Raw genomic sequence first — 9,614 nt, 5'->3', positions numbered from 1 at the left:
TGATTTCTGAATTATGTGGACTCCTATTTACAGTTATATATAGAACAAAACCGTTATGATGAGAACATGCTTCTCTCTGGCCAATCAGATTTAACGTTTAAGTGATGACATAGCAAAGGAATAGTGATAAAAATAAGTTTCTTTCGGTCAATCAAATTTAAGTGACATAACAATATTTGATTGGTCGAAACACACCACTGTGACACATTTTTATCAGCATTTAATTGAGATAGATATGTCATATTATTTTGACACATGACCTTTGATCAAATTGTTCGCAACAAATTTCCTTAAGCGCTGAAAATCAACTGCAAGCAAAATAAATAAAAGAAAAATGTTATTTTTATTGATGAATCGTTGTGAGTACAATTTTGTTGTTCTCTTGATTCTCTCTCCTAAGATTCTCCAAGATTCGAGGGCCTTCAGTAGCGTATTTCTCGAAATGTTGGATGATGTAGACCTCCTTGAGATGTTGTCGATCTCCGGGAACGTCGGAAAATGCTTCGTCGTTTCAAGTCGATCTCCGGGAAGAACTCCGTTGATGACTCCTTCGAAGAGCTATGTAGTTGATGGTGTAACTTCCTCCAATTGCAGAATGCTTGTTGAAGAGTTTTCTTCAACCCTTAGAATGTCAGGTCCATCCCCTATTTATAGTTGTAGGGGTGGACAAGGTTGCTTGTGATTGGCCAAAGTATGTCATTTTGACACTTGACGGTGATTGGTTCTTGCATTTGACTGGGACTACCACCTCATTTGGACACGTGGCGTCACCTTGTTGGTCTTGGATGCCTAGTCACCGTGACACGTGGCATGAATTTGAGCTTCAAGGTGAAATGGACCTTGGATTTGAATTTAATAAGATGAACTTATTTATTTGTAAAGCCCAAATTAATCATTCAGCCCAAATGACCGTGAATTTAATTCAAATTTTATATGAATTTGATCCAATACAATTTATGTGTCTACACAAATAAATTTTAAAGGATTACAACAATAAACTTTAAATTACAATTAAAATAACTACGTATTATATTTACACTTGTGCAGTGCATTGAAGTTGCACATTGATGTCATTCCTTAGGTAACAGTAACATGCATTTGTAGTTGAATTTAGGTGGCAAAACAGTACATATAATCACAGTGACGTCGTTTCAACTGATGGATTCCGAAGCTGAACGTCGTTTTCGAACTATTCGCAACCACCTCACTTCCACCGCCGCCGCCGCCGTTGAACAAGAGCAGCCGTCACTTCTCTGCCGTAGAAATGCCGCCGGCGAGTTCTTCTTCGGTATTCTTGCTCACCCACTTTTCTTAAATGAGAATGCAGCTGTATATACATTCTTTGAAAATTCAATGTCTTAAGTAGCATTCAACTGAAAAGAGAAGAAAAAGAAGAAATAGTTCTTCAGGTGCACTTTTTCTCTTGTGTAACTAACTGACTATATATGGGAAAAATAAAACAAGCTAAATCTCTGTAAGATCAAATTAATCATTAAAAGATTTTGGATATAACAAAAAAATTGCAATCTTTAGTTGAGATTAACATACACATACTCTTCAACTCCATGTTTAGCATGAGTTGTATCCGCGTTTAAATCTGAGATCAACTTTCACTTCCACCGATTACCGAGGTCTCTTCGAATAGCTCAACAAAATGGGGAAGGAAGGTTGGTTTGTAGTTGTAGAGAGGGCCTAACATCAATAGGCCAATTGTGTATTGTATTGAGTCTCAAATCATCCACAAACATAATCAGGATTAAGCCATTTACAATGTGCCACATCACTATCCTTTTAGGCTATAATCGATCAACATAAAGTCCGAATTTAACATATGCAGGTTTTACTTGTTCTACAGCTGTGTAGATTTGGGGGATGAACATTGATGATCAGAAGATTCACATTTCCAACCAATGTACTTGATCATTATCAGGGCTGAATCGAAGTGCTGTTAATAGAGGAGAAATGAGTAGCACTATGAGTCTTGAAGAAAATGATCCTTTGCATGTTAGGTACCTGAATAGAGACCAAAGATTCACCAAAAACTATCTGTATTCTTTGTAGTACCAACTATGAAGAGTAAATCCTTTCTCCTAATAATTGTTGTTTGGTTTGTCATTTAGGACATGAGGCAAGCTGACCTATAGAACCATGCCTGACATCTACCTAGCTTGTATTTGGTTAAATTCTCCTCTTTTTGTCAACTAGGCAGCGTTGAAAAAGGAGATACTGCTATTTCTGGATAATTCCAACTGTTATCCCAGATATCTTGGTACCCAGTCTTGCTTCTCCAACAACCTAGGGAAAGCTAAAGAGCTTCCCCGTCCCCAAGCCAAACAAAACTAAATAGATAGCAAATGGTCCTTCAAAAGTAGTTTACATCTTACTTTGCTTCCTTATATCATACTAGATCCATACCAGGTATAAATTTGGAGAACATCTGCATGCAGCCTGATAATGTAAGTCGAATGTCCAGCTATTTGTTGGATTTACTGATATCGTATTACACTATTCCTCTACATGTTGGTCTGACCTCCATTTTACTCATTGCTAGCATGTTTGTTTCAGCTTATTACTTGGTGATCAGACTACCCTGTTTTCTGTTTCTCTATCTATCTATCTCCTCTCCATTGGTTTCTTTGCTAATTATTGAACTGTCACCAGAGCAAGGATTTAGTAATGCGCTCCCTGAGGAACTGAAGACAGGAAAATGGAATGTGTACAGGTCAGAACAGTTAGTTCAAACTCTTCATGTATTCGACACACTACTGAGCTCGAATTATTTTAAATCCAGATCTGCTCGCTCTCCGGTGAAGCTTATTAGTAGATTTGCAGATCATCCTGAAATTGGTACCTTGCATGACAATTTTGTGTGAGCAACCAAACTTGCCTGATTGACTCCCCATTTTCCTTTTATTTTCATGAAAATTCACCACAATTTGAATTGTTTTTCATCTTTTTTGTTTTGATTTGTTTGTCTGGTTAGGCGATCGGTTGAGGCGTTTCCAGACTGCAATTACTTAGGATCACGAGTTCAAGAAGATGGAACAGTAGGAGAGTATGTTAGCCACTGGAAGCCTGTAATTGAGCTTATGATTTATCTTCATGGCATACTCATCCAAATTGTAACATACTCTACAGGTACAAATGGATGACATACAAGGAGGCAGATACTGCACGGTCAGCAATAGGTTCTGCACTAGTTTGTCATCAGATTCCAAAGGCAACTTACTTTATCAACTTCTTAAACCAATTTGGAAGGCCTTCTGTTCTCTTTCGAAATTTACTTGTTCTCATTTTTAGGAAAAACTAAAGGAAGTGAATATTTTCTGTTTATGTATATACTGATCATTTTGATTCCTTCACTTCTTGACAGGGATCTTGTGTTGGTTTATATTTTATCAACCGACCAGAATGGCTGATAGTCGACCATGCCTGCTCTGCGTATTCATTTATTTCTGTTCCTTTATACGATACTCTTGGTTGGTCTTCAGACATTATCAAAAAAAAATTCATTTAATATCTTACCAATGTTGCTAAAAGTCCTAAGCCATAAAATTTGTAGGTCCAGAAGCTGTAAAATATATTGCAAACCATGCAGCAATTGAAGCTATATTTTGTGTGCCAGAAACATTAAATCATGTGAGTTTACTTGCAAGTTCTGTTGAGGTGACATGGAAGTGGAAGAATCAAGCAGTTACCAATATAGGCCTTAGACCATTTTTGAGGTTAACTGTTCATTTGCAGACAGAATATTGGAACACTGTTTACTTGCTATAATTGTCGCATTTGGATTGAGAATCTGATGTTTTGGATCTACTTTCTACTGGCCATATTTTGTTTATGTTCTTCCTGACCATTGATTTAATAAAAGAGCCTAACTTTCCACCGTCATAGGTGGATTATATATTTTAAAAAACTTAAAAAACATCAACATCCTGGAATTTGGCAAACTTTAAATGCAGAGAAATAGAAAGAGATGTACGTGATAGACCTTTCTCTTCTCTACACTGCTTTCCTTGAAGTCACTGTTGAGGTTCTTATTTATGGGATTACTCTTCAAATTGCAGTTGCTTAGCTTCGTATCGGAGATTCCTTCGCTGCATTTAATTGTGGTATGCAACGCTGTCCCTTTATGGTGATTGAAGTGGTGCATAACTATGATGTTGGCGATCTGCAATTCATCTGTCCTCATCTGGCTTGGGTATGGTGTAGGTAGTTGGAGCAGTAGATGGGAGAATTCCATCACTTCCACCGTCATCTGGAGTGGAGATCATATCATATTCAACACTACTTAGTCAGGTGATTATATATACTCGAAGTCGTATTTTTATGGTATGAGAGTTTTAGATTTTGTGCCTAGTAGGAGTGAGAAGATGCAGAGATGTGAACATAGTACGTATGGTAGCTTTGTGCTGCATATGATCTTTCACATATCTCAGTTAATGACATGGGTGGAGTTGCAAGAGATATACCGATAAGTGTAATTTCACTAGCAGCACTGACAATGCCTACTAATGTATTTATACTTCACTACTTGATTGTTAAGGTTTCATAGTATTAGTTAATGATTTTCTTTCAGGGTCTCAGCAATCTTCAGCCCTTTTGCCCACCAAAACCTGAGACTGTTGCTACGATATGCTATACGAGTGGTACAACTGGGACCCCAAAGGTACAGCAGAATATTATATACTCAATTCTAAATGTTATTGCTTTTCAGAATTGAAGCAACTTGCATTTCTTTTATCTAACTGATAGGGTGCTGTTTTGACCCATGGAAACCTGATTGCAAATGTTGCTGGTATGAGTATTGGCATCAATCTATACTCTTCAGATATGTGAGTACTAGCGATTATAATAGCCCAAATATCTGTATGAATCACTTTTTTTATTGAAAGTTCAGGAGCTAAACATCTCTTATATTCAGTTGAAACTTTCTAATGAAAACTGTAGATTTTTCTGAAACTTTTATCTTAAATTTAATAGTTACATCTCATATCTTCCGCTGGCACATATATTTGAGAGGGCTACCCAAGTATTGCTGGTCTATTTTGGAGGAGCTTCTGGATTCTATCAGGGAGTATGAGACTTAACATAGAGTACTTTCTGGATTTTCTTTTAGCAGTCCTTTCATGAACCGTATCTGTCAAGTCTAAGGATTATTCTAGCTCGGATTCGTCCAAATCTATCTGTAATTTTTGTGACTTAATTTTTTCAAACAATGGCTTGAAAACATGAAATACAACTAATACAACCATTGGAGGATATTGGAAAAGCATAAAGCTGTTCATTGCTGGAATAAATATGTGAATTTGTAGGTTGTAAGTCAATGATATCACTGTGCAAGAGATTTAACTTATATAGATAACGTGAATTGCTTGTTACAGATTCGTTTCATTTTTACCGATCATGATATTTGCTACTTAGTTTGCCCTTTGTCATCCTTTCTGCTCCTTTTTGTTTCTAATTTCTGAATTCCTTCTTAAGGAATACTGCATACTTGTGAAATCAAAGAAATAGGACTATAAAAGTAAAGGAAAATAAAGCGCCTTAAACCTTAACGAAGTCGGGAGTTACCAGCTTTAATTAAACTTTATAGCATTTTCCTCCTCAAACTTTTTAAAGTTTTTGGACTATCCATTTGGGCATGCTGTTGCAAGTATCCCTCGGGAAAAATGGAAAATTCTATGTATCTTAATTTTTTTCTTTTATTCTGAACTTGTTTAGTTTATTTTTGCCCTTTTCATCTCTGTTGTTTTGTTCTTCTTTCCTTCTACTACCATTGCACCAGAAAGTGAATTCCCCTATCCTTCTCCTCCTTGTCCCAATCTCCCCTTTCCTGTTGCAATAACTCTATGTCTTACTCTTTTCCCTGCCTGATCATATCCTCTTAAGACCTTCTCTTCATCTTCCTCTTGCTTCTTCGCCAACAACAACTTTCCATTAACTTCCCTGCTGGTTACTGCTACTTTTGTTTCTTCTTCACCTGAATATCCACATCCCTCCTTGTCCTTATTCTTTTCCACCCTGTTGTCTAATTTTTTCTCTTTTTATTTCTCCCTTTGTCTTGTTCACCGTGCCCAGTGAAGTAGCTTGGTAGTATGAAAGTGGTGAAAAAGGAGAAAAACAAAAAGGGAAATGTAAAAGAAATGAAGTAAGGGCTGTATTTGTGTTTCTACTTTCAAGGGGGGAGATTTTTCACAAAATTATTAAGGACAAGTTATAAACTTAAGTTGATGGAGGGAAAATGTGCACCTCCTAAAGGTAAGAGGTTTTATTTTTTGCATAATGACATTTAGGAGATATTATTTGGATAAAAAATAGTAAGTCTTGAGAATCAATTGTCTACAATATTCTAAGCAATGTCTTCACACTTCTCTAAGGAAATACTTTGTTTAACTTTACTATACATTCAGGATAATCTGAAACTAGTGGATGATATGGCTGTATTAAGGCCCACCGTCTTTTGCAGCGTTCCTCGGTTATACAATAAATTATATGCCAGGTAATTGACTGTTGATGCTGATTTGCTATTTGTTGTAATTTTAATTTTATGTGATCCTCAATTAACTTAGATGTTTCCTTTTGCAGCATTATGAATGTTGTGAAGACATCTGGTTCTCTGAGAGAGAAAATATTTAATGCTGCTTATAATGCTAAGAAGCAAGCAATTTTTAATGGTGAGGTAACTTTACCTCTATCGAGTAATAGATGGATGCACCTGTGCACCTTGGACCTCCATTTATCATGGTTGCATCATATAATGTTTCTTTGGGATTTAAGATTGTTCCCATAGAGGTCTATTAGCATGGAGATCGGTGCATACGGAAGTTAAGATACACTTTGTTTCTATTATGTTCCAACATATGTTTAATGTCCTGTTGAATTGCTAATTGTCTCACAATTGACAAGAATCATTTTTTCATTATGTGAAGTGACAAGAACCTTTTTCAGTTATCTTTTGACAGTGCAGCAGCATTACACAGATAATACTGATTAAAGCTGACAAAAATGTGTTTCGGTTGTGTGAAATTTCTCGAAACATGATTACTGCATGTTCTAACTTAGAACTGGTAATTTTTTCATTTCTCATGGTTTTGGACTATTAAACTTGGTAAGAGTTTCAACAGTATGCTACATGTGCTTGCATGGGTTTGGCCCTGTGTCATCTGAAGATGAGGCTTCAACAACTATTTGTGTTAAGTTTTACATTAGTGGGATATGGTGAATTTGGACTCCTTGTATGGACTTGGTATCAGAGTCAAACTCTTCCCAATTTATGATTTACCATGTTGGGTTCCAATATTAAATTGTCTACGCTCCAGATGTTCAGTCCTGGGTCTGAAGCGGGGTGTTAAGTCTCACATCGGGTGGGATGTGGTGAATTTTGACTCCTTATATGGACTTGGGCAGTCCTCCCCTCACAATCTAAATTTGGGATTGAGTTAGGCCCAAGACCCATTTCTTTACAATTTGTAGCTTGATCTGCAGTCAGTCCCTTTACCAAGTTCACCGTCCACATCTAGTATCTCTCGAAATCAATTTAGCAGCTGTTAACAAAGTGATAGGTCAGTGGATTCATGTTAAACCACTTGTAGTATGACATAGCCACAACTTTCTAAAAATGAAACACTATGATCTAGGCAGATTGTACTGAATGCTTCAGCCCTCAATTACACCAGTGAGGTAGTTCTTTTTTAATCATAATGCTTCTTGATAAATTTTGTTTTGATGCTGATGTGTTATTCTATACGAATTAGCCCTTTACTACTTCATTGATTTTGTGAGTAAATGTATGAAGTTCAAATACCTTGGAAGCAGCTCTTTAATATGGACTCTTGACATCTCCTTATCTGTAAATTCATTTCCCACTTCTCGGTAAGATGGGAAAAGGGAACAAACAACCATACCTTAGTCCCAAAGTTGGGGTCGTTCATATGAATCCCACTTTCATTTAAACTCATTTCATGTCATCATACTCAATAAAATAAAATGAAAAACAAGGGAACAGAGGAAAGGAAAATAACAGAAAAGTGGGGAAGAATCAAACTCCTGTGCCTTTTTGTTTGGGCAGGGAAGCTACTTAAGGGGATAAAAAAAGGTGGGAACTCCTTGGAAAACTTTGCTGTTAACTGAAGACTCACTTGTTGACTATTTTAAGAAAAGGGAAGATGAGAAAGTAAAGTACTTTAACGGACAGGAAAGCTGCTTCCTGTAATACTGCTCATTTGGTGGTATTAAGGTCTTTGTTTATGAGGTTGGGAATGGGGGGTGGCTTATATTTTCTCTAACTAGCTTGCAAGATAACAATTTGTGCTTTCATGTCAGGGTGCTTTCAGTTTTGATGCTTTTTAGTTGGATTGTGCCTTTGGTGCATTTTTAATTAATAGTCTTGACCTTCCAAACAGCTCTGTAGGTTTAACCTCTCTTGCATTTCTAGTAGGATTAACTTATGAAGAGAAGGAAGACACATCTCTCTTTGCTGTGATATATATAGATTCACATTTACTTTTCCAGGAAAGAATCCATCCCCATTTTGGGATAGATTGGTATTCAACAAAATAAAATCAAGGCTAGGAGGAAGAGTTCGCTATATGGTCTCAGGAGCTTCACCATTATCTCCTGATGTAATGGACTTTTTGCGGGTGTGAGTTGAACATGCTTAACTTCATCAAATTTCTCCAATTATGATCAACTTATGAACATAAACTGAGACCAGATACTTTTATTGTGTGAAATGAGCTAAGCAGTTTTATTGTTCAGATGCTTTGGTTGTCAAGTTATAGAAGGGTATGGAATGACCGAAACTTCCTGTACTATAAGTAACATGGATCAGAGTGATATCTTATCTGGTCATGTGGGCTCTCCTAATCCTGCATGTGGTTAGTACGACTCCAAGCAAGTACTTTTTTCCATTTGTCTTATGACTGGACAAGGACTAATTATGTTTTCATGTTTTAGAAATAAAGCTTGTTGATGTCCCTGAAATGAACTATACATATGAAGATCAGCCTTATCCCCGTGGTGAGATTTGTGTAAGAGGCCCGATAGTGTTCCAGGGATACTACAAGGATGAAGTACAGACGTAAGGGCATTTCTTTAACTTATTCACCCTTGTGTAGTTTGCATATAAGCAGGGACACGTCCAAGTTAAATTTTGAAATTATCCAATCACATTGTTCAGGCAAGAAATGATTGACAAAGATGGATGGCTTCACACCGGAGATATTGGAGTGTGGCTACCTGGGGGGCGCTTAAAGATAATTGATAGGTGAGAAGATAGCTAATAGTACTTGCCTTGGAATTATTAGAACGATCCTTAGGATTCATAGAGGTATTGTGAAGTAGTTTTTCTTCCTTTGTTGCAATCTAATTTATGTTCCTTGAACATGGAGAATAAATAAGGTTGCTTCTTTGTAACTATAATCCACTTTACTGAATTGCATGGTATATGGAGGTCAGTGGCTGCTTGTAGAAAGTCTTATCTTTTGCTATTTGTTGGCAGGAAGAAAAATATTTTCAAGTTGGCACAGGGAGAATATGTAGCTCCGGAAAAAATCGAGAATGTTTATGCAAAGAGCAAGTATGTTGCACAGTGCTTTATACATGGTAAGATA

The 9,614-nt window shown here is 36.7% G+C and overlaps 1 protein-coding gene across 1 annotated transcript in view; it reads left to right on the top strand.

The window, feature by feature from the left end:
• The first annotated feature begins 1,080 nt into the window (after positions 1-1,080).
• Positions 1,081-9,614, top strand: part of LOC125870943 (long chain acyl-CoA synthetase 6, peroxisomal-like) — a 10,783-nt gene continuing 2,249 nt past the window's right edge. The window contains exons 1-19 of the mRNA XM_049551491.1: positions 1,081-1,288; positions 2,662-2,722; positions 2,792-2,869; positions 2,984-3,055; positions 3,139-3,220; positions 3,374-3,479; positions 3,563-3,639; positions 4,068-4,112; positions 4,213-4,299; positions 4,580-4,669; positions 4,756-4,835; positions 4,984-5,077; positions 6,414-6,502; positions 6,589-6,677; positions 8,515-8,644; positions 8,761-8,879; positions 8,959-9,082; positions 9,182-9,268; positions 9,503-9,606. Of these exons, the coding sequence (XP_049407448.1) occupies positions 1,159-1,288; positions 2,662-2,722; positions 2,792-2,869; positions 2,984-3,055; positions 3,139-3,220; positions 3,374-3,479; positions 3,563-3,639; positions 4,068-4,112; positions 4,213-4,299; positions 4,580-4,669; positions 4,756-4,835; positions 4,984-5,077; positions 6,414-6,502; positions 6,589-6,677; positions 8,515-8,644; positions 8,761-8,879; positions 8,959-9,082; positions 9,182-9,268; positions 9,503-9,606 (1,744 nt within the window). The 5' untranslated portion in view covers positions 1,081-1,158. The remainder of the gene's footprint in view (positions 1,289-2,661; positions 2,723-2,791; positions 2,870-2,983; positions 3,056-3,138; positions 3,221-3,373; positions 3,480-3,562; positions 3,640-4,067; positions 4,113-4,212; positions 4,300-4,579; positions 4,670-4,755; positions 4,836-4,983; positions 5,078-6,413; positions 6,503-6,588; positions 6,678-8,514; positions 8,645-8,760; positions 8,880-8,958; positions 9,083-9,181; positions 9,269-9,502; positions 9,607-9,614) is intronic.

The sequence above is a fragment of the Solanum stenotomum genome, chromosome 7 (assembly GCF_019186545.1).
Source record: "Solanum stenotomum isolate F172 chromosome 7, ASM1918654v1, whole genome shotgun sequence".
In the NCBI taxonomy this organism is placed as follows: domain Eukaryota; kingdom Viridiplantae; phylum Streptophyta; class Magnoliopsida; order Solanales; family Solanaceae; genus Solanum; species Solanum stenotomum.
This window is presented reverse-complemented; position numbering and strand designations above follow the sequence as displayed.